The sequence below is a fragment of the Panthera uncia genome, chromosome X (genome assembly GCF_023721935.1).
Source record: "Panthera uncia isolate 11264 chromosome X, Puncia_PCG_1.0, whole genome shotgun sequence".
NCBI classification, from domain to species: domain Eukaryota; kingdom Metazoa; phylum Chordata; class Mammalia; order Carnivora; family Felidae; genus Panthera; species Panthera uncia.
Window position 1 is genome coordinate 34,855,403 of NC_064817.1, and position 24,671 is coordinate 34,880,073.

At 40.7% G+C, this 24,671-nt stretch overlaps 1 protein-coding gene across 8 annotated transcripts in view; it reads right to left on the reverse strand.

Annotated features, from left to right (window-relative positions):
• Positions 1-24,671, reverse strand: part of CASK (calcium/calmodulin dependent serine protein kinase) — a 353,026-nt gene that overhangs the window by 48,151 nt on the left and 280,204 nt on the right. For all 8 annotated transcript variants that reach the window (XM_049643727.1, XM_049643725.1, XM_049643728.1 and 5 more), the window contains exons 12-14: positions 16,199-16,276; positions 13,605-13,685; positions 5,236-5,424 (exon numbers count right to left, since the gene is read on the reverse strand). In XM_049643727.1, coding sequence (XP_049499684.1) covers positions 5,236-5,424; positions 13,605-13,685; positions 16,199-16,276 — 348 coding nt within the window. The remainder of the gene's footprint in view (positions 1-5,235; positions 5,425-13,604; positions 13,686-16,198; positions 16,277-24,671) is intronic.

Consider the following 24,671-nt stretch of genomic DNA (forward strand, 5'->3'; position numbering starts at 1 on the left):
CTCTCGTGTTGTCTGACTAGCTATAATTCAGTTTTGTTGTTTTAGTGGTTGCTTTAGGGTTTATGGTGTACGTCTTTAACTTTTCACAGTCCACCTTCAGTGATATTATACAATATCACATATAGTATGAGAACTTTTTAACAGTATACTTCTACTTCCTTTCTCCTGACCTTTGTGCTGTTATACATTTTACTTTTACATATAATAACCCCCAAACATGGTGCCTTTATTTTTGCTTAAACTGCTAATTATCTTTTAAAGAGATTTAAACAATAAGGATGTCCTTTGACATTTCTTATCCTGTAGGTCTAATGAATTCTTTCAGTTGTGGTATGTCTGAAAATGGTTTTGGTTTGCCCTCATTTTCTGAAACATACCTTTGCTGGGTTTAGAATCCTACGTTGAGCAATTTTGTTTTTTCTTTCAGTACTTTAAAGACACTGATCTTCTCAATTGTATTGTTTCTGGTAAGTCTGATGCCATCCTTATCTTTGTTCCTCTCTACGTAACATTTCTTTTTTATCTCTGTTTTCAAGGTCTTCTATTTATTATGGTTTCTTAAACCGTTTGATTAAGATATACCTTGATGTGGTTTTCTTCAGGTTTCTTGGGTTTGGGGTTCATTGTGGTCTTGCGCCTGCAGATTTCTAGTTTTCATCAAGCTTGGAATATTTTCATCCATTATTTCTTCAAATATCCTTTCTTCCTCACTCTCTCCTCCTTCATAGAGTCAAATTAGCCATATGTTAGGCTGCCTGAAGTTGTCCCAGAGCTCAGTGATGCCTTTTCCGTTTAAAAAAAATTCTTTTTCTGTGTTTCATTTTGGATAGTTTCTATTGCTATGTCTTTGAGTTCACTAGTCTTTTCTTCTCAAATGTCTAATCTGCCATTAATCCTATAGTGTATTTTTCTGCTAATTCTAGTATCTTTGTCAGTTCTGTTTTGATTATTCTCCACTTATAGGTCCCATTTCCCCCCTTCTCTACCTGCCTAGTAATCTTTGACTCAATGCCAGACATTGTGAATTTTATCTTGCTGCATGCTAGACGTTTTTTTATTCCTATAAATATTCTTAGGCTTTGTTCTGGGATATAGTTCAGTTACTTGGGTCAATTAGTTTGATCTTTTGGGTCTTGCTTTCATGATCTGTTAGGCAGGTCTTGAGAAATTCTGAACCTAGGGCTAATTATTCCTCATTACTGAGACAAGATCTTCCTGAGCACTCCATACAATGTACCATGAATTCATATTTCCAGTCCAGCTGGTGGTTAACAGGCAGTGAGTGTTGGGTACTGTTCCTTCTAATCCTCTTGGATGGTTTTTCCTTGGTTCTGCGTAGTTTCCTTTCATAAATGCACTAATCGTAACTTAAATACTTCAGGGGGATCATCTACAGATCTCTGGAGTTCTCTCTCTGTGCAGCTCTCTCCTCTTCAGTCCTCTGTCCTATAAACTTTAGGTGCCTAGGTCTCCTCGGATTCTCAGCTCTGTCTCCTCAATTCAGGGTGTCTGCATGCTCTGCCTCAGTTCTCCCTTTCTGTGTTGTGGCCTGGAAACTCCCTCAAGTCAGTAAGGTCGGGAAATCATAAGGCTCACCCCATTTGCTTCCTGTTTCTTAGGGATCATTATCCTTTGTTGCCTGATGTCCAATGTCTTGAAAACAGTTCTTTCATGTAATTTTTGTCTGTTTTTAAATTTTTTTTGGTTATTTCAGGTGAGAGGGTAAATCTGGTCCTTGTTACTCCACCTTGGCCAGAAGCAGAAGCTCCACATATTTAATGCCAGACTACTAGTCTATGGAGATTACTTTTTGTTTTCCCATTATTCTCTATTATAAGATAAACTTTCATAAGCATATTTTTTTGGTACTAGACCTGGCTGATCCTAAAAGTCACACGGGGACCTTTTAAATAATACTGCTTTTTAAATTCACTCTTTGGATTTAGATTAAGGAAGTCTGGAATGGAGCCCAGAAATCTATATTTTTAACAAGCTCCCTTGGTGAAAACTGGTCTTGAATTTAAAATGATTAAGGGTAGGAGGACTATCTTATCTTCTTCATTGGAGAATAACACTCTGTTGGAAAACATATTTGAGGCTTTATAATTTAGATTCTGAATTTGTACAATTCCACAGAATATAACTTTGCTTGGTTCCTACTTTGCAGTCCTTAGAAGTGGTGGGCAAGCAATGTGAAGGACTGGTATATCAAATGTTTCTAGTCCCAACATTCAACTGTAATGTTCAAGTTTCATTTCCAACTTGGATATTCATTAAGCATGTATGGTTATCAAGAGAGGTGCTCCTGGAAGAATGTTATAAGTTAATATGTAACTCAAATCTAATTTCATAAGGGAAATGATAGTATGATGGGGGTTCCATCCTTGAAATGAATAAATTAATGTATTCTTTCAACCAACATTACCATGATCCTGTTATGTGGCAGGCACTCTGTTAGGCACATAATGAATGAGACTATTCATCAGTGAATATACAATAGTGGTGAGACAGACAGGGTCTCTCATGATTAGGGGACCAAGTAGAGTTAACAACATTTATTATTTTGCCTACCCCAAACCTTTCTTTGCAGAGAGGAACTGACTCATCTCTCTGTTCGCAAGTTCCCAAATTCCAGGGAAGGGATTGGTCCACCTGGGCTGGGTGCCTACTCGTGAACCTACGCCAGCTTGGGGTAGACTCCTGGCCGTTCCTTGTTTACATAAGCCTTTCCCCTGTTGTCTAAGCTAGTTCAAGTTTGGTCTTTATCACTTGCAACTAAGGGAGTCTCAATCGACTGAAAAGTAATTTCAAGGTGAGTTGCAAATGGGAAAACAAGAGCGTAATGGGAGTGTATCACCCTTGCAGGGTGAATCTAGCATAGTTGGACACATTATAGAAGGTCCAAAAAGCAAAAAAGATCACATAGGTATATGCTGCACAGTAATATAATGCTTTTGATAAGAAAATTAAGCAAGCAAATGAAGCTGTATTAAGTGTAACAGATTTGTACTCCACTGTTGAGAATATCTATTTTACATAAAATAATTCCCATTTTTTATGGCAACCAGTCAAAAGGAGAATACACACCTTCACTAGGATCAAATAACAGAGAAGGGCTTCTTTAAGGAGACTCTTGGTGAGACTCAAGGCCATTTTATCCTTCCTGAAAAAACGAACTCAGGGATACTCTTACTCAGCCTATGTTTTTAGGTAGTCAGCCACCATACAAAAGATCAAACAGATGTCATTAGGCTGCTTTGGAACATGATGATCACAAGACACCTAGACCTCCTTCTTCTGGTCCCTTCCTTCTTCCTGTCTGCTTTGCGTGGCTGAACATCACCCCTTCTTCCTGCCTCTCTGTCACAGCCTTCGCTCTTCTATAGCTCTCTCGTAACTGTTGTTCAACAAACTGTGCTAAACTGCATATTTACCCGTTTAACGTCAGTAGCCCCGTGGAAAGTAAGTTCTGGGAAGGGGCTGTGTCTTATCTGCCACTACATCACTGGCATCCAATACAGCGATCTTCACATAGTAGGCACTTAATAAACATTTGCTAAATGGGTGAATGACTATATAAAATGAATAAATGGATATTAGACTTCTGGAGCTGGGTGGGATCTTGGGGGTGGGTCATTTGGCCAAGTATGCTTTTGGCAACAATTGCTAAGCAAACTATGAACAAACTTGAAGTGATTTGCCCAAGGCACCCAGAAGCTGTTACTGCCTGGGCCTTAAGCCAAAGGGTTGTTTGGATGGCACCAAAAAGGGGTGAAGTGACTGGCATGTCCCCGGTCTGCTGCAAGCACTGGGATAATACAGGAAAAGCGGCAAAGATCACTAAGTGAGAATTACAACTGGAGATATCTAGAGTTAAGGGCTCTCTGGAAATTGCAGTCACAGAATCACTGTTTGGTAGCTCTTCCTTTAACCTGCAAAGCAACTGGGCAACTTTCTTAAGTAGGGAATTTGTTTTTCTATATCCCAATATCCCTTTTCTATGCTCTGAGGAAAAGATGAACGTGTAAGTTTGAATGCCTTTTCTCCGCCCCCTCCCCCCCCAAAGATAGGATTCCTCTCCAAAACATGGAACTTATCCAATAGTCCTTATCTCAGTGGGTGGCATCATTGTCCATCTGGTTGTGAAAACCTAAAGCTTAAGGGACATCCTTGGTGACTGCTTCTCCTTCAGTCCCCATTGGCAATCTGTCATCCAGGTCTATTGATTTTACTCTTTTTGTTAAATCTGTTCACTTCCTTCCATTTGGTATCTGTGCCTCTAGCCCCCAGTTCCATCCACTCTCCCCAGTCCTGAGGCAGTCACCTCTCCACTACCTATCTCGTCCTCCTCCTCTGCTAATCCATTCTCCACAGGGAGTCTTTCTAAACTGAAAATCTGGTCTTCTCTCCCTGACTGAAACTCTCCAACAGCCTCCCACTATCTCTGATATAAAGAACAGAATCCTTAATGTGTCCTTCAACACTGGTGTGTCCTATTCTGGCCATGCACCGTTGTCTACACTCGAGCCGTGGTGCCTTCTTTCCATTCTCAAACTATGGTATGAGCCTTTCTGACTACTGGGCTTCCGCACATGCTCCATGGTTTGCCTGGATGGTCTCACTCTGTCCTCCCACCCCAGGCCCTGTTTTGTTCGGTTGACACCAAGGAGCCTTTCCTTGATCTTCCCCATCTATGAAGATTCTGTGAGAACGAGGCAGGTTCAGCATTAATCTTATCCTGATGCTGTTCCTGCATGCTGAGAACATGAATTTGTATTAAATATGTAGATGTGGATGGAAGGAATGTTATTTTAGCCACATCACTTGATTCTTTGAATGCCTTCCAAAGTAGCCTTCCTCTGATTTTCTTGAAGGCAAAAGATCTTATAAAGGGATGTTTTTCACAATGTCATTAGACATTCACTTTTTCAACCCCAATATTTCAAATTGTGCCCCAGAGGTTTTTTGCTGGAGTAACAGACCAGGTATGTTGTTCTTTGGCAAAGCACAAGAGTGTCTGTGGAAGGACAGGTGGGAAGAGGCCTTGGGCATGGGGTCAGGTGGAACAATTCTGGGTGTGGGTTAGGAGGTGGTAGTGTAGGAGCTAGAAATGGATGGCTTTAAAACTACCCCTGCCCTCCTTCCCTCCCTACCTCCTGGTAGTGTAGATTGAGGTGGGGTGTCCTAACTCGGGCTGGGATTTTAAAGTCTAGAAGACTTTCTTTTCCTACTTACCATGGGCTCATCTGTGTTCTTTTGGAACTGGACCAGGCGGACTCTGGTCACATTCTCCATATCCATATCTCCGTTCGCACTTTCTGGAGAATCACCATTTAAATAGGGAGAGGTGGGAGGAGGTGTGACCCTTAATGCCTCATCGCTGTAAACTTCATGTGCCACTACGTCGTGAGTCTGAAGTAAGGCCTGGTATTTGGTGAAGAAAGTAAAATATTAATAACAGTCCTAGTCCGGCAGAAATGTGTTATTTCAAATAAAGACTGACGTGACGCAATTCCAAACAACTGAGTAGAAAGAATCATCTGTAAACAGAGGTGGCACATTTGGGCTAGGGCTTAAAATGGAAACAAATTTAAAAAGACACAAAGCAATAATTGGTATATTGAGCAAATGTCTTTCCGGATGGCATTATCCAATAACTCCTTTATATAACCCAAAGGATGAAGATGATTTATAACACGTGACTTTGTAAAAAAAAAAAATAAATAAATAAAAACACACACAAGTGTACCTGAAAAAAATGTAATTTTCCAAATAACACATATGATGTGGAGCTCAAGTCTAAATCTATGCAATGCTTTTATTATTTTGATTTTCTAGAGCACTTGCCCAAATGAAAAATAAGTTGATAGTTATTATTATGAATGTTTTTGCAAAGCCTTTAAACACAGAAAAAGTGATTTCCTTGTATTGATATCTGCATATGTCATCTCGGTGAAACTGGATAATAAAAATCCCTTTTTTCCCCCCTAGAAAAGGATAATCTTCCACTTTCTGTACTTTTTGTGTCCTCATAAAAAAGTTTTTAATGACCATGAATATTTGAACATTTCTACTTCAAAGAGAATTTTACGGCTGAATGTCAGTATGTTTGGAGCTTTACAGATTGTATTTTCTTGTGTGCTAACTATAAACTTGGTTCTATTTTAATCTGTGATCTGTGTGGTAATGAAATATCCGGAGATAATGAAATGCAATTATAATGGCTTTAAAAGTATAACCCTTAGCATCTCAACTTAAGTTATTTAATTAAAAAGCTTATGAAAGTCATGACTTGGCTATTTTAATTTGAAAGGCATGCAGACAAAGCAAAAATAAAAAGGTAACAATGCAGTAAAATCGTAAAGAAGGTGGTATTGATCTGTCATCAACAGAACGTATGCTTGGAGCAAGGTATGCATTTGGGTTTCTTTAAAAAAATTTTTTTTTAAATGTTTATTTATTTTTGAGGGAGAGAGACAGAGAGTGAGCAGGGGAGGGGCGGAGTGAGAGGGAGGCACAGAATCCGAAGCAGGCTCCAGGCTCTGAGCTGTCAGCACAGAGCCCAACGTTGGGCTTGAACTCACGAACCGTGAGACCATGACCTGAGCTGACGTCGGACACTTAACTGACTGAGCCACCCAGGCACCCCTGCATGTGGGTTTCTAATGGAAATGGCAGATTGTTCCAAGATCTCAGAGGGCTGGTCTAAACTGGGGTCTGGGTGAGGGGCACTAAGCAGTGCATAGCTTGACCTTGGCTTCCTGACCACTGCCTTGACTACACCCTGCACTGGTACCCCAGGCCCAAGTGTGGTCGTTGTGCTATGTGGGCAAATCCCTCTTTTCCCAGGTTAATTGTGGCCACTTAAGAGACTAACAGTTAGGGAAGAAAGCAAAAATCACTAATAGACAAACTGAAAAACTTCATCTTCTAATATTAGGTTCATCATATCAACTATAGATGTATCTTCCATAATTAGTGAATTTTAAAAAAACAATGCTGTGTATGACTGACTCCAGGATATATAGCCTGGTAAACAGAGAACAAAGCTTTCATCAGGAGAATGTGCTACATGGTTGGAGAAAGTGTTTATGCTGCTCTTTGCAAATGATTTCTATTCATCCTTTTAAATCACACAAGCAAACACTTGTATTTAGTGTATTTGCAAATGATTTCTATTCATCCTTTTAAATCACACAAGCAAACACTTGTATTTAGCATATTTAGGGAAGGAGAAGTTTCACAGTCACAAAATAATGTCCAAATAGAACTTTAATTGAAGAATACTCAAATTATGTCACTAAATAAGGTCATACTTGCTATGAACCACGATTTACCACTGTAAAGACTGCCACCACAAAATAAAACTCACCCTAAAGTTCTAGTGTGTATGTAAACAGAGAAAAAGGGGCCCCTTATAGATTGCCATTAAAAAAAGAATATGCAAAATAAAATAATAGGGTGGTCTAAGTTCGAATATTTTTCTTCAAATATGTTATGCGGTATAATCGAGGAACTGGCAGTTACTAAGCTGAAATAGCTGTTATTTTTAATTACCTAAGAATTGTGTAATAGGAAAGAAATCCCTTCACTTTTTGTACTGTAGGAAGGTCCTGGACAAGACAGCTAACAACTTCAGACTACGGTGAAAAAAAGTCTACTTTAAAATGAGTAGGAAAAATATGGATTTTATGTTTGAAGAGTGGTTCCTCTGGCTTCTTAATTACAAATTACACAATGGACCACTTAATAATAAAAATATCATGATAACCTAAAGTGATGTTTTTAAAAGTTCGCTTAACTGATTGAGCCACACAAACGCCCCACCACCTAAGGTGATTTTAATCACCTTGGTTTTTGGGAAAGTAGGATACAAATTTGCTTTTAAAATCTTCTGTTCTAGATCCTATTTCTTTAAAAAAAAAAAAAGAAGCATTAACTTCATTAACTTTCTAGTCTGTTAATATTTGTCTTTATCCTTAAATGTTTTGTATTTTTAACAACTGCAATAAGCAAATGATCCAGTCTGTTGTAAAAAAGTCTTTCAGATGGAATAACCGAAAAAGGGATTAGGTGCGATTTTTTATCATGACCTCTAAAGATAGAATACAGACTTTAAAAAATAATTTACATCTATTCCTTTTTATTCTTTAATTAGTGCAAATATTCACAAGTACCTGTATTTTTATTTAATTAATTTATTTTTAAGATTTATTTATTTTTGAGAGGGAACGCAGAGTGCAAGTGGGGAAAGGGCAGAGAGAAAGGGGGATAGTAGATCTGAAGTGGGCTTTGAGCTGTCAGCACAGAGCCTAAAGCGGGGTCGAACTCATGAACCATGAGATCATGACCTGAGATGAAGTCAGATGCTCAACCGACCAAGTCACCCAGGCACCCCACAAGTATCTGTATTTTTAAGTGTCAGGTAATTCAATGTTAAACACTTATGTCTTGATCAGAAAGCAAAGAAAAAACCAGATAACTGAATAAATGTGAAATTATAACCATGCTAAGAATAACTCCAAAACCTTGGTATAATAAAAACACATTACAAGTATTAAAGTATTTCCCTTTAAGCTATTAATATTTTCTTAAAAATACTAAGATTTGGGGCTCCTGGGTGGCTCAGTTGGTTTAGCTCTGACTTCGGCTCAGGTCATGATTTCGCGATTCATGGGTTGGAGCCCCGCGTCGGACTCTGTGCTAACAGCTCAGAGCCTGGAGGCTGCTTCAGATTCTGTGTCTCCTTCTCTCTCTGCCCCTCCCCCCACTCACGCTCTGTTTCTCTCAAAAATAAATGTAAAAAAATAAAAATAAAAAAAAACACAAGATTTTGAAACCATGACTTTAAATTTTTTTTTTTTAACGTTTATTTATTTTTGAGACAGAGAGAGACAGAGCATGAACAGGGGAGGGGGAGAGAGAGAGGGAGACACAGAATCCGAAACAGGCTCCAGGCTCTGAGCGGTCAGCACAGAGCCCGACGCGGGGCTCGAACTCACGGACCGTGAGATCATGACCTGAGCCGAAGTTGGACGCCTAACCGACCAAGCCACCCAGGCGCCCCAAAACCATGACTTTAAAATGCTTACAAGACAAAAAAGCTCCAGCAGTACAAGTTTATTTAACATAGTATATATAGCTCAGAACTCTATTTCCCACATGGGATATTATCTAAACATATGCTTATTTGGGAATAATCAGGGAGCTCAAGTTATGTTTATAGGAAAATGGGTCCTCATTACAGGTCAAACAACTTTGAGAGCATGAGCTCTGGAGCCAGCAAGATCTGGGTTTTGAATTTCAGCGAGGCTGCTTACTAGGTGAGCGACCTCAAGCAAGCCTTGTTACCTTTCTAGGGCGCAATTTCCTGTCTGAACTGTAAAATGGGGTTAGCCATACTCCCTCACATCCCAACCATCAGCAAGTCCTGTCCTGTCTAACCATCTCCACTGATGAATCCCAGTCTGCCCATTTTCCACCAGCCCCTCCTTCTCCAAGCCCCTACCACCACTCGCACAGGCTCCCAACTGGCCTCCCTCTTTTAACTCTCATCCCTACCAGAATCCATTTTCTGCACGTCAGCCGCAGGGATCTTTCAAGTGTGGATCTGATCACATTTTCCTGCTTGCAGTCACTCAGTACTGCCCTACCGCAATCAGGAGAAAATCCAGACTCCTTACCACGGCCTGGAAGACCCTAACTTGGCCTGGCCTCTGCCAACCTCTCCTAGCTCTTCTTACACCATTATTTCCCTCATTTGCTATATCCCAGCCACGATAGCCTTACTTCTATACTTTGATCTTGCAAAGCTCCTTCCTGCTCTGGGCCTTTGCATTTACTCTTCCCCACGCTTGGGTGTTCAGAAAGCTGGTTCTTTCAGATAACAATTCTTAGCCCATGTATTAACTCCTCAGAGGGGCTTTCCCCTGACTGCCTGAAGTACCTCCCACTTTACTATCACCTCTGCCCCACTATCCTTTCTTTTTCTTCATAGTTATTATCATGATATGAAATTATCTTGTTAGTTTAAGTTTTTTAACGTTTATTTTTGAGAGACAGAGAGAGAGACAGAGCATGAACGGGGGAGGGTCAGAGAGAGGGAGACACAGAATCTGAAACAGGCTCCAGGCCCTGAGGTGTCAGCACAGAGCCCGATGCGGGCCTCGAACTCACGGACCGTGAGATCACGACCTGAACCGAAGTCGGACGCTTAACCGACTGAGCCACCCAGGCGCCCCCATCTTGTTAGTTTACTTGTTTACTGTATGTCTCCAGCCCACCTATCCATCCTGCACCCCATCCCCACTACAACAGACATTCCACAAGGGCAGGGACTTGTTTGTCCTATTCACCACTGTCCTTAGTGCCGAGCTTGACGCCTGCACAGAGTAGGTATTTACATATTTGATGAATGAATGAAAATGTTTTTTCAGCATCTAGCTAGGTTTTCAGAAATTAAAAGATTTATTATTTTGAAAATGTTTGCTAATAGCAATGCATATATTAACTTCTCTCTGACTTCAGAAAAGCAAAATAAATCAAGGCCTCAAAGGTGAGTAAGTTGTGAGACATGGGGTTAATCTGACCTTTAATGATTTTGAAAAAACAAAACAAAACAACTTAACCTTAAAAAAAAGCTTATTTGGGCATATGTTAATTTCTTTATTTGGCTTATGTCAAATCTGAAAGATCTACTGGTATCAAATGGTTCTAACTTCATTCTATTTTTTAAAATTTTTAAAATTTTATGTATTGAGAGAGAGAGAGAGAGAGAGAGAGAGCGCGCATGGGAGGGGCAGAGAGAGAGAAAGAGAAAGAGAAAGAGAGAGAGAGAGAAAGAGACAGAGAATCCCAAGCAGGCTCTGCACTGTCAGCATGGAGTCTGATGTGGGGCTCACAAACTGAGATCATGACCTGAGCTGAAGTCAAGAGTCAGATGCTTAACCCACTGAGCCACCCAGGTGCCCCTTGTTCTATGACTTGAACTGAGGTTACTTAGCAACTTATAGACAGACATGTCTGTTCAAAACCTACAGGTTTCTACCTATGAGAAGCACTTGCACAGCACAGGACAGTCCGTTGGGGCAAGGCTAACCAGTCTGCAAATGGGCAAGTTCCTAATCTATTCAATATTTTGCTGAGGACTTACTATGTACCCTACACATGATAAGACACCAGGGAGTAAACGACTAATATTCATTAGTGAGCATTTATTAGACATGAAGCATACATCAGGCACTGTGCTAAGCATGGTAATGTACATCTACGTAATTATTCCAACTCTGTGAGTTTGGCTCAGGGAGTCAGAATTCACAGGGCTACGGCATCAAGGCTGAACCCAGAGCTCTCACCACTTTTACACGACATAAGACATGATGTTACAAAAGGAGAATTAATCACGATCTGGGGAAACATGGCCTACATTTGTGAAACCATCAGGAACAATATTAAGGGTAATTAAGTCCTAATATTTGTGATCTCTCAAGCTTGAGGATACTACTAAGGTATGTATTCTCTTCATTTTCCTGGTCTATAAAACAGTTAATGACAACCATTAAATGAGATCACAAGTTCAGTGAGGACAACAAAGCTGAGCTGAGCTGTGCTCATTCATTGGTGAAGGGACCTGCTCTGGCAGGCCGGCACGTATTAGAATGTTCCCCAGGCGAACACAATCAAGTGCAGAAGGAATTACAGAAGAGAAGGGTCGATGTGGCCTGCAGAGGTGTTAGGAGAGATTTTGATGCCAGAGGCAGGATTTGAGCCGCGTCCTATGTTCACACACCGAAGTTGTAAGAATTCATTCACCTGCAGGTGCAGAACCTGATTTCCTGTCACTCACTGGAGAGAGCTGATGTCATAGGGGAATCAGGTGAAATATTCTCAAGGATTATACTTGACTTCAGCCTTCAATGCGTGGGTGGGAGAATTAGGGTGGATATGGTAATTACTTCTTTCTAAGTGGTCACTTTGAGGAGAAATTTCTATTTCAATGGCTGTGCTAAAGTTTTAAAAACATTGTATCATAAAGTACCATGTACAGCAAAACTCACCTTAACTGATATACCTGTTATAGTGCTAATGTTACTTTAAAAGTATCACCTCAGGGGGACCTGGGTGGCTCAGTTGGTTAAGTGTCTAACTCTTGATTTTGACTCAGGTCATGATCTCAGAGTTCATGAGATCCAGCCCTGCGTTGGGTTCCAAGCTGAGTGTGGAGCCTGCTTGGGATTTTCTCTCCTTCTCTCTGTCCCTCACCCACTTGCAATCTCTCTCCCCCAGTCTCTCTAAATAAATAAATAAATAAATAAATAAATAAATAAAATCACCTCAATAGTAGTAATAAGAACATAGTCTGTTTTTTTTTTTTTTTTTTTAAAGACCATAGTTATTAAGTCACATTTTCTCCCAAGGGGTAATCACCTGGATTTTCCACTCTTTGCATATATCCCACATATACTGATGTGGCTAATGTTTTTTTTTTTTAAATTTCTTTAAGTTTTATTTATTTATTTAAATGATCCCTACCCCTAGCGTAGGGCTCAAACTCATAACCCCAAGATCAAGAGTCACATGCTCTACTGACTGAGCCACCCAGGTGCCCCTGATATGGATAATGTTTTTTTTTTTTATGTTTATTTATTTTTTTTTATTTTTATTTAAAAAAAAATTTTTTTTAACGTTTATTTATTTTTGAGACAGAGAGAGACAGAGCATGAACGGGGGAGGGTCAGAGAGAGGGAGACACAGAATCCGAAACAGGCTCCAGGCTCTGAGCTGTCAGCACAGAGCCCGACGCGGGGCTCGAACTCACGGACCGCGAGATCATGACCTGAGCCGAAGTCGGCCGCTTAACCGACTGAGCCACCCAGGCGCCCCAATGTTTATTTATTTTTAAGAGAGAGAAAGAGAGAGAGTGAGCGTGAGCAGGGGAGGGTCAGAGAGAGGGGGACACAGAATCCAAAGCAGGCTCTAGGCTCTGAGCTGTCAGCACAGAGCCCGACGCGGGACTCAAACCCATAGACTGTGAGATTATGACCTGAGCCGAAGTCGGACGCTTAACTGACTGAGTCACCCAGGTGTCCCGATAATGTTTTAAAAATGTTATATTCAACATGAATTTCTATTTGTGATCATGCTTTTGAACTGAAGTTAAGTAGACAACTCTGGACCTACTTCCACAGAAAGGTATCTCCATCTATTTTGAGTTCTGTTTAACTGTTTAGCGTTAGAAATGCCTGAAGAAAGTGCAAGAGTTCTGCATTGTCCAGAGATGGTATTCTTCCAATAAACCACCTAGGTTCAGAGAATTTTTTATTAGTGAAAACTGTCTCCAATTTGAGTTCTCTGTGGTTTAAGTAACAGAAACAGTTCCAGTGACTTAAGAACCGTCCAGGCAGGAAGCAAACCCCTTGTGTGATGACCACACAGTCCTTGAGGAGCTACCTCAGGAATGGCATCTTTAGGACTGGGACACAAAGTAAACAAAAAGGATCTTAACGTGTAACGACATATCTGATGGAGACGGCTACATTTTAGGAGGATTATTAAAAACTTCTTCTGAAAGTGAGGTTTTAGTTGTACAGAAGTTTGTCACTCACCATGAAATGAGGTTGTGTTAAAATACGCTTTAGCTCCTTTGCGTCATTATTCTCAGGGTAACATGAAATTTCTTCCAATACCTAAAAAATAAGCAAGATGGCAATAGTATAAATAGGATGCCAGCATTAGAAAATCGAAGATTCTTTTCAATGAAAAATTATGAATAGATTTTTATGGCAGGCAAAACAATTAGTTTGGAAAAAACTCATCGCTGTATTAATAAAGATTATTAATATAAAAGGACTCTGTTGATGGTAATAAAAAATAAAACAAATCGCTATAATTTCTGACTACATTACCTAACTGTAACTGAAAAGGTTATTGAAAAATATAAAACAAAATGACATGTCCACTATACAGATTTACTACAGGTGTAAGTAACTTAATTAACTTAATGGGAAAATATGTCTACAAATCTTTTTCCAAACTCACTACCAAAATGAATCTGTACTAAAAGTTAATAGCAGCTTTTAAAAAATATTAACAAAACAGTCTTTCCTTTTAGAAAGATTAAAATGACACAGGCTCAAATAAAAACCTTTTAAAAAAGAGAAACACTCAAGTTATCTTCCTTGCAGCCTGGCAGAATCAATGATATTCTCCACACTTATCAGAGAAAACCATACCTCTGCCAATAGTTCCCAGGATTCACTGCCAGGGAATCCAAGAGTGCAGTTAAAAACAACAACAAGAACACAAAACTTGTCTTTCCATTCAAAAAGTTATCTGTTACCACCAGGATGCAGTCTATCCATGTACAGTTTGACTATGTGACGTGAGACCAGGGGCCTCTTTTTTTCCTGCCCCCCCGCCCCCAGAGTAAACCTGTTGTGGTTCTAACTGTAGATGGTTGGGCTCACAGAGTAGTTAATTTTTTTTAATGTTTATTTATTTCTTTATTTTGAGAGAGAGAGAGACAGACAGAGAGACAAACAGAGAATCCCAAGCAGGCTCTACGCTGCCAGTGCAGAGCCCAATGCAGGGCTCGAACCCACAAACCATGAGATCATGACCTGAGCTGAAACCAAGAGTCAGCCGCTAACTGACTGAGCCACCCAGGAGCCCCTCATAGAGTAGTTACACACACTGTAGTAAATTCCCAAAGTTGAGCCAATCAAAGACTGCTTCAACGGGACTGGGTGTCAGGGGGCACACAAGTCATCTGCCCAGAGGAATGTCTCACCTCACCTTGGAGAATCTAATACTGGGGCAGGAACGAACATTCAGAGGTCACTTAACCTAAGGCTTAGGTTTCACTGGCATACCTAAGTGCCACTCCATTACCTCCTCAGGGAAGAACAAAAAAGACCAAATACTACAGGATTCCTTTCTTATCTAAAGGAACCCTTGACAAGTGCTGGTTATGCTGTTCCTTTGTGCTGTTTAATGCAGAAAAGCAGCTTCTCCTTGGTGCATTTTAGGCTTTGAGGATGAAACTGTGTGTTCTCTCTGGTCCCCCGCTATTCTCACAGTCTATCATTTTCCACAGCGAGGTGTGGTCTCCTAAGTCAGAGAGAAGCTCTCCTGGGCTGGTGCGCTTGACCACATGTGCAGGCCCAGCAGCGCCCCCTTGGTCTTGTTGTGTTTAATCCCTTATGGATAGGGAATGGATTAGGTCTTTCGTGCCTTTCACTTAGTAGTCTCACTTTATAAAAATAGTTTTTTAAAGGGGAAATGCTAATTTGCATAAAGATTTTTATAACATCAAAAAGTGGAAGAAAAAACCCAGATGTCTAACAATGGAAGAATTGCTAATTCATTATAATTTAGTGATTGCAAAGAAGATTTATGCCATCATTAGAATTTGTATTTGTGAAGACCAAATATAAACACTGGAAAAATGATAATATGTCCGGTAAGAAAAGATACGCTTTGATTACAGCGATATGAAATGTATATGCAAACGGTAGTGATTGGAAGTATATACACAAAAGTGAAAATTACCGTGTTAGGGTGAAGGGATTATGGATGGATTTTTATTTATCCAAACTTTCTGCATTATCATGTTTCTATAATAAAAAAGTTGGGGCATCTGGCTGGCTTAGGCAGTAGGGGGTGCAACTCTTGATCTCGGGGTTGTGAGATCGAGCCGCATGCTGGGTATGGAGTAAATAAAAATGAATTTTACAAAAAGTTAAAAAAAAAAAGTTTGTGACGGATACAGCCATATACACTGACAATTTACGGAAATGACATCTCTCTGAACTGAGTACACTTAATTGCTATAGATGTTTAATTAACCTCCAAATGTTACCACCTTAAAAAAGCAACTCTAATTTTCATAACCTATTTCTACCAAGTGCAGTAAAATAACTTACTTATAAAAAAAAAAAAGAGAAGTACAATTGATATATTAACATGTTCAAGTTTACATAGCAGAACCAGAACTAGAAATCGAGGCAACATTGCCGCTGAGGCTTTTCTTTCTTTCCTGTATGTAAAATGTTCAGTGATAAACTTAGAAACACTAAATCTGAGTATAATGGTCCAGCTGTGACTCCAAGAAAACCACCTCTTACTGTGCAGCAGAAATGTTTTCAATAAAGGTAGCAAATAGGACACCCAGATAACATTTACAAGATAGATCACTTACCTCTTTGGCTCTCTGTACTGCATCGCTCGGAGGATTCCTGATTTGTGGTGAAGACTTTGTGTTGATTTTGTCATACAGCTAAACGCAAAGAAGAAAATCCAATCAACACTCATAATTCTTTGCAAAAATTCAGAGCTTCATATTTATCATTTCATTACACCATATCTTCCTCTTACGAAAGCTGGCTGATGATTTTCGGTGGTGTCTTCTCAATAATCTCTTACTCATTCAATGAAACTTGGTGCAATAGGAGTCTTATGTGTCACTTTTTAGAAAATCATCTTTAAATAGATGGTTCAAATTCTGCCAATGGGGAAATTTCTCTTCTTATTTAAAATTGGTCATTATTTCAGAATTGCAGTATTTTTCGCCTCTGACAGAAGCAACATTCAGTAACATGGATACAGAACAAAATGAAAGAATGCTTTCTAGCCAAGACACGTCTAAAAGAATTTTCACAGAAATCTAAATCTTGGGAAAGGGCAAACCCAACTCCTTATAGGAAGGAATGTTCTCACAAAAGGTTTATGCTTGTTTTACTAGGGCTGTTTATTAACAGTATCAGTGCTGGCATCCTTTAGCAGGAAATCAAGGACATGGACTTTTTCCTTCTGAATTTGCAAATTCACACAGCAAGAGAAGACACTGAAAAGAATCTAAATATATTTTGAAACCCCCACAAATCTGACTGATCCAAAATTTGCCTTTCTGAAGACAAGTGATTTCATTCTTTAAAGAATAATCTCGGTAGGGTAGAAGTAAGATTAAAATATTAATTTCTACCTTAAACGAAATGGCTCATTCGACAGTCTGCTTTGAAAGGTGAAAAGTTAAAAATGATCTTGGCTAGGCTGCCATGTCTATTTCCTAACCTCTCTAAAATAGGTGGGGATTTTTTGGGGTTGTTTTGGTGTAGTTCTTTTTTCCCTCCTTCCTACTGTGCATCACAATGCTAGTGTGCAGGTCAAATACTGCCTGTACACATCTTTCACGTTACGGTTAGGTTTGTTTATACTGATAGAAGACAAAGCCTTATGATTTCTAAGTGTTTGGGGCACACCATACATAAAAATGCCTTACGATAAATACGTACATTAATTAATTACAAAGATGCCTAATGAGAACAATGTGAAGATAAAGCAGTGACCAGTTTTAAATGATGGCATCATGTGATACTCAGAGGTTAAATGCATAGTGTAAGTAGTCTAGTAAAATGCTCTCTTTAAAATATTATACAGCTGACCCTTGAACAACACAGGTTTGAACTGTAAGGGTTTCCTTGTGTGTTTTTTTTTTTTTCCAATAAATACAATACAGTGCTCTAAATGTATTTCTCTTATTTGTTTAAACGTTGCTGCAATTACAATCCCATTAGCACTGAGTACCTATCTCCCTGTACCCTCATCAGATCTGGAGCTTACATTACAATTTTATATAAATATATGTATGTATTTGCCAGTGTGTTAGGTACAGGGAGTTTCTTGACAAGTTTTCTATTCTCCCTCACTCGCTCTCTAGAAATAAGAAGGGATCTTTTAATTAATTAATCTCTACACTTAATGTGGGGCTAGAACTCATGACCTCAAGATCAAAAGTGGCAGGCTCTACTAACTTACATAGCCAGACACTTCCCCTGTTATGATTTTCTTTTTTTAAAGACTTATTATTATTTTTTTTAGAGTGAGTGAGGGAGTGAGAGTGAGAGTGAGAGAGAGAGAGAGAGAGAGAGGGCAAGAGAGAGGGTGAGAGACAGTGCCTAAGTGGGAGAGGGGCAGAGGGATAGAGAATCTCAAGCAGTCTCCATGCTCAGTGGAGAGCCTGATGCAGGGCTCAATCCCAGGGCCCTGGGATCATGATGTGAGCTGAAATCAAGAGCTGACTGAGCCACCCAGGTGCTCCCCCTCTTATGATTTTCTTAATAACATTTTCTATTCTCTAGCTTAGTTAATGGGAAGAATACAATATATAATACATATAACATACAAAATATTTGTTAATCAACAGTATGTTATTGGTAAGGCTTTTGGACAACACTAATATATTAGTAGTTAAGTATTTGGGGAGCGAAAGTTATACGTGGAGTTTTGATTGTGCAGGGATTGGGTCCTCTAACCCCTGTGCTGTTTAGAGGTCAACTGTACTAACATTTAGGAAACTAGTAATATACAGCTGGTTCACAAAAGTTCACCCAAATCTCTGTAGAATGCACATGTGGAGTCTTCATCCTCTGAATGGTTTCTATATCTAAAGACTGTAAATTTTGAAATTTGGAACTTGGGAATGTATTTTTCCATAGCAGTAATGTTATGCATAGTGTTAGGTTCCCAGACTAGCCTATAGAGATACACACACACACACACACACACACACACACACACACCCGTGCAATGTAAAATAGAAAAAAAAAAAAAAAAAACCCTCTAAAGTAAGGAACCAGAAGTTACAAAAATTTCCTAGGTCTTACGTTGTGTGGTTTCTTGAACACTTGCAGCAACATCAGCTGGAGTGGTTAAACACAGAGATTCCTGGGCCCTACTCCAGACCTCCCACACCAGAATTTGAAAAGGGGGTCCAGAAATCTATCTACCTATCTCTATATTTTAAGTTTATTTATTTTGATAGAGATAGAGACAGTACGAGCAGACGAGGGGCAGGGAGAGAGGAGACAGAGAATCCCAAGCAGGCTCTGCGTTTAGTGCAGAGCCTGATGTGGGGCTTGAACCTGTGAAACCATGAGATCATGCCTCGAGCCAAAGCCGAGAGTCAGATGCTCAACTGACTGAGCCACCCAGGTACCCCAGAAATCTATATTTTAATAAACTCCTTGGTATTTGCAAATCTTATGTCCAAGTGCTAACTTTTGAGAGTAACAGTAGTAGTACCAACAATAAGAATTGCTATTTTTCTTCTCTCTCTCTCTCTCTGCCCCTCCCCTGCTGTCTCTCAAACTATATAAATTGAAACAAAACAAAACCGAATTGCTACTTTTATTGAGCACTTACTAGACACTAGTTATTTGTCAAAACTCTTTATATTCCCTTGTTTAATCTCAAACAACCCTGTAAGGTTGATACCCTTATTATTCCCACTTTACAGATGAGGAACTGAGGCACAGAGTAATAAAGTGAGAACCACCGTTCTAGCCTTACAGCAACTTCACAGGTGGCATACAGATGCTTGGAATTTCAACATTTTCAAAAGAGTGCTCAGACCAAATTTTCCCCAAATTTTCCTTTGGACTGGTCTGATCCAGTTCATCACATATTCACCCAAAGTTCGGTGGAACTAGTGGTGGGATGAGGCAGAGGTTGAGTGCTTCCTATCAAGGCAGAAATAGTAGAAAGGAATGAAAAGAAGGAGTCTTCTGTCTGAGGTGTGCGCATGGGCCTTTGCCCCTCCAGTCCCTAGGAGAGCCCAGGACTGGAGGAGTCCAGGCACGCAGTGGATGCAATGGACAGCTAAGAATAGATGGTGAATATTTGGGGCATCTGGGTGGCTCAGTCAGTTAAGTGTCTGACATTGGCTCAGGTCATGATCTCACGGTTTGTGGGTTCAAGCCCCGCGTTGGGCTCTGTGCTGACAGCTAGAGCCTGGAGCCTGCTTCAGATCCAGATCCTCTCTCTCTGTTCCTCCCCTGTTCTTTCTCTCTCTCAAAAATGACTAAATGTTAAAAAAAAAAAAATAAGAAAGAATAGATCATGAATCTCAACTGCCTGCTCGTTGACCAAAAGGGCAAGTAAGAACTGAGGCAGGAAGGGGCAGGCAAGGGACTCACTATGTCACCATCAGTGGGAAGAAGTGATTCCTTGTTGACTAATCCATCCATGCATCCACCCACAAATTGAGGTCCTACTGTGTCTTAGGCAGTGCACTTCTATTTACTGGGGTTATGGAAATGAAAAAGATGATAGTTCTTGTCTTCAAAGAACTCACAAATTTTAAAGACTTATATAACCAAAGGCCCAGAAACCTATGCCAGCTTGGTCCTGTTGAGTACCTAAGAGTAGTCTGGTCCTCAGTGGTATCAACTGGAAGGCAGTATCAACTCACTAAGTGAGCCAGCCCCAGGGTGGGGACTATCTGAATGTGCATGCATGAGTGTGTTTTTGCCTTAGAGACTCAAAATTTTGGGGGTACCCATAACAAACACAAACCATTTGAGAAATGTAGCAAGGCAAGTAAATAAAAAGTCATGAATGGAGGAAAGCTTTAATGCAATGTCACATTAGTATTTTATTGTGGGGGGGGGGAGATTATGAGAGCAGGGCAGAGGGGGAGGGGGAGGGAGGGGGAGGGAGGGGGAGAGAGAGACAGAGAGAGAATCCCAAGCAGGCTCCACACTCAGTGTACCTCAGCCTGATGCGAGGCTTGATCCCATGAACTTGGGATCATGACCTGAGCTGAAATCAAGAGTCAGATGCTCAACTGACTGAACCACCCAGGCGCTCCTAACATTAGTGTTTTAAAACAGTAGTCTGAAATATGCAGCTTTTCAACTTCTCATTCTTATGGATTCAAAGTTCAAGTCTAGGTGGAATTTTATGAAGGCATGGGGGCAAGTGAGAGGTGGCTGGGTTTTGAGAACAAAGGAAGGCTGCAGCTACTATAAAGAATATCTAGGATTATGCACTCTGGGACTTCAACTGTTGTCTTGGACTTTGAGCTGGAGCCCAGAGCTAAGGCCAATAGGAAGTAAGTGGTACCAAGTCTACTAGAAAGCCACCAGACCATCCCTCTAGGGCTTGCTGAAAGGCAGCCAAAATGGCCCTTCCCCAACTTGCCCTAATGCCCTGTTCTATTCAGAAGCCTGGAGTCTGTAGGAATCACAGGATGAGGAGACCAAGTGTTTGATCCCCCTTTCCTTCTTGTTGGGTAGGAAGACAGAGAGAGTTGCCTCCTTCTTCATGCCAAGTGGAAGATGGTGGATGCTCCAAAGGAACCATGTGCAGAAATGGGAGGTTCCAGTAACGACAGCTCACTATCTCACTCTCTGGAGGGATGCTTGCGGAGTCACAGCAACTTAGGGGGCTCGTCTTGGTGCACTGGGTAGGAGCCCTTTGTGAGAGAGAGTCCTTGGGGCAGCTTGACGGGTGGTGTTTGTGGTCGCAAGTGAAAAGATACTGACGCCTGCCTCTTTCCTAGCTGGAGGCCACCCGGGGCTGTCCCTGCCAGCAGGGTGAGGCCAGTGGCAGGGCAGCCCACACATGTAGAGTGTGTGTTTCCCAGGAGTCAAGGAACTGCCTCACAGTGTGATCTGGCTGCGGCCATCTTGATGGAGCCCTGTCCAAGAGGGCTGTCTGCATGGAGTGAAGGGACCTGGAAGTAAGTAGCTGTCAGGTAGCATGTGGGGACAGGAGCTGAGAAGGTGCTGCTGAGGCAAGCTGCAGAGTATACTGAGGATGCAGAGTCCGGGACAGAGCCAACCTCTGGACACCTGCCACACCAAGGGCATCGATGGCCAAGAGGGCGCTGGCTGCCTGAGGGACAGGATTCTGGAACATGCTGTTTAAGGGGTGCTTTCTCTTTTCCATGACCAGACTCGAGTTCTTTGACATTTAGTAACAGCACCCCAAAAGGGGCTGAGTACACAGGAGATGTTTAATACATGTTTCTTTAAAAAATAAAGGCATATTTGAGCTGGTGCCTAGGAACTGTAAATAGATATTTAAAAAAAAATTCAGAGTAACAAAAAAATAAACAGACTGGGAATACTTATTTCTTAGCTTGTTTCTTTAGGAACCAGATGACTTATGTTTGGTCCTTCTTGCATAATTAAGAACTTTCCCTCAAAATTAAATATATTTTGACTGTGTGTGTGTGTGTGTGTGTGTGTTTCAAGACTGACTTTCAAGATTTTCAAGGTGTGTATGTGTGTGTGTTTCAATCTGACTTTCAGATTTTCAAGGTGGAAGAGGACTTACATGATTTCGCTCCTCCACTTTTTTTTTTTTTTTTTTTTAAAGGTAATCTGTCTCTTCAGCTCCTCCATTTTAAGGAGCAAGCTGAGGTCCAGTGAGGTGAAGTGTCATGCTCAGGATTCTGCAGCCAGAGCAGCAGGGACTGGACCATGAACTCCTGAGGCACTGTCCTTTCTCTCATATCAGATTCCCTTGGCTTGTATCAGAATTCAGTAACACACAAAGTCTTATGTCAGGGAGACACCGTCAGCAAATATTTGGGGAACAAACTGTAGAAAACTCTATTTGCAGGTTGTTGGAAAAAATATACAAAATAATAGGATTTGAAAGATATTAGCCAATCAACTGCAAGCCTTGCCCGGTTAAAGAATGCTAGAATTCTACACATTTCCTGGCCAGATGGTAAATATTTCAGGCTTTGTGGCGGTAAGGGCTCTGTCAACCACTCAACCTCAGCTGTGTATGCAAAGGCAGCCATTAACAATCCATAGGTGAATGGGCATGGCCGTGTTCCAATAAAACTTTATTTACAGAATTAGGTGGCTGGCTGGATTTGGCCTGAGTATTGTCGTTTGCCAACCCCTGCTTAAGAAGCTTAAGTTCACGGTGGATTGGAATGACAAAATATTATTTCCTTTTGCTATTTGCCTTCCTGAAATTTAAAGATACCAAGAATCCTATTTTTTGAACCCTTTTTCCTCCCCCCCCCCCGCCCTTTTTAAAAATTCTAGTTAACCTACAGTGTTATATTAGTTTCAGGTGTACCAATACAGTGATCGAACATTGCCAGGCACTCATCACAAGTGCACTCCTTCATCCTTGTCACTATTTCACCCATTCCACACCCACCCCTACCGTCCAGCAACCATGAGTTTGAAGATATCACGTGTATTTGTAAAGCTGAGGTGTAGAGGACGAGGCAGAGGGAGGGAAGAATGTTCATAAATTATCCCTAGAGAGAAAACAAGAGCGAATCTGTTGCTGTTTTCTCTTTCCAATGAAGTTAAGGTTACCAACTTCAGCACTTTTTATTAAAACACACACACACACACACACACACACACACACACACACACAGCAAAACGAGGAAATGTGAACAGCTGGAAGGGGAACAGATTGTTTCACACTGTCTCAGACAGGCTGCTCTCTGGCACTGGGTCAGATATGACCACACACAACTATGTGGACGCGCTTCATCTTTCTGTCTTAAGAAAGTAGAAGCACAGTTCTGTTAGGAGGCCACAATTCTCTATTTGAGATTGGCCATTTTAAACAGAGCAGTCTAAAGTTGGTGGTAATAATCAATTCAACTCTCCTGAGACTGTACTTCCAAACTTAAAGACGAGATCAGTTAAGATGCCACTTTGTATTTATGTTCAACACAATGAACCAAGTTTCCTTTTTTTTTTTTTAAAGACAATATTCCATCAGGTCTCACTCTCTTCCGATTTCTAGTCCTCAAATAGAAGTGTTTGTTTTGCTCCTACTTTATGTGCAGCATTTAGCAAGATCAACGTGTAAAAAATGGAATGGTTGGCAGAGAACTGCATAAAACCACTATCGCTGGGTTATATGTCCCACGAACTTTTAAGCACAGAGAAAACCCAATCTCAGGACCAGAATGTGTGTTGGCTGAGAGAAGATTTAACATTTGCAGATAGACTGCAGACGTGGGCCAAAAAATGAATAGGTTTGTAGAGCTGCAGGGAACTCTGTTGAGGTTCATTAGCAAGCCCCCTCTGACCACTTACTTCAGATGGACCAAAGAAGTCCCCTGCTGGAAAGGAATTCAAGTTTTCAAGTGTCAAATATTTATTTAGCTGCAAGGTATGTAATGAAATGTGCCTGTGATCCTAGTAAAACAGATAACGAGAGTGCCCACAAGTTCACACTGTGCAATGATAATGGGAAGTGAAACGACTTGCTCTGGAAACAGGCTATCTTATTAAGAACTTTCGTTACCGTTTCTGTGAATTGTCTGTGAAGAAGATGGGGGATTTGAAACAAGTTGCAACGTCACATCTTTTCGGTGAACCCAGCAGGTCAGCTATCAATAGCCAACAGTATTCTTAAAAAATACATGTGAAATCTGGCCAATTGCTAGGGAAAGGTGGTTTACTACTAAACTATAAGGAACTGCTATTTAGCTACAGCACTGGAGCCAGTTTTATGAAATTAGAGATTGAAGAACAATCTTCTGAGACCTAAATATCTATTTTTCCTGCTCAAGTTCATACACAAACTTGCTGTCTTCAGGTCAACGTTCCTGGAAGCCTTTGAGTTAGATGCCCCAGGAAAGCTTTAGCCTAATGGTAGAGCACTGAAATGTTAGCTTAAATCAAGCTTCAGAGAATCACGATGAGGTCTTAAGAAGGGGCCCAGCTGGCTTGGGAATATGCTACTGCAACTCAATCAATTATGCAAGTTTTCTTCTGACAGCAAATAGCAAACTAAGCAATCACTTCATCTGGGCCAATTCAAGAGTTCTTGAGAGGGATGTGAGGTACTCTGGATTTTGATAGTGAAAGTTCCCCCAAAGGAGGCCCTCGTTTGGT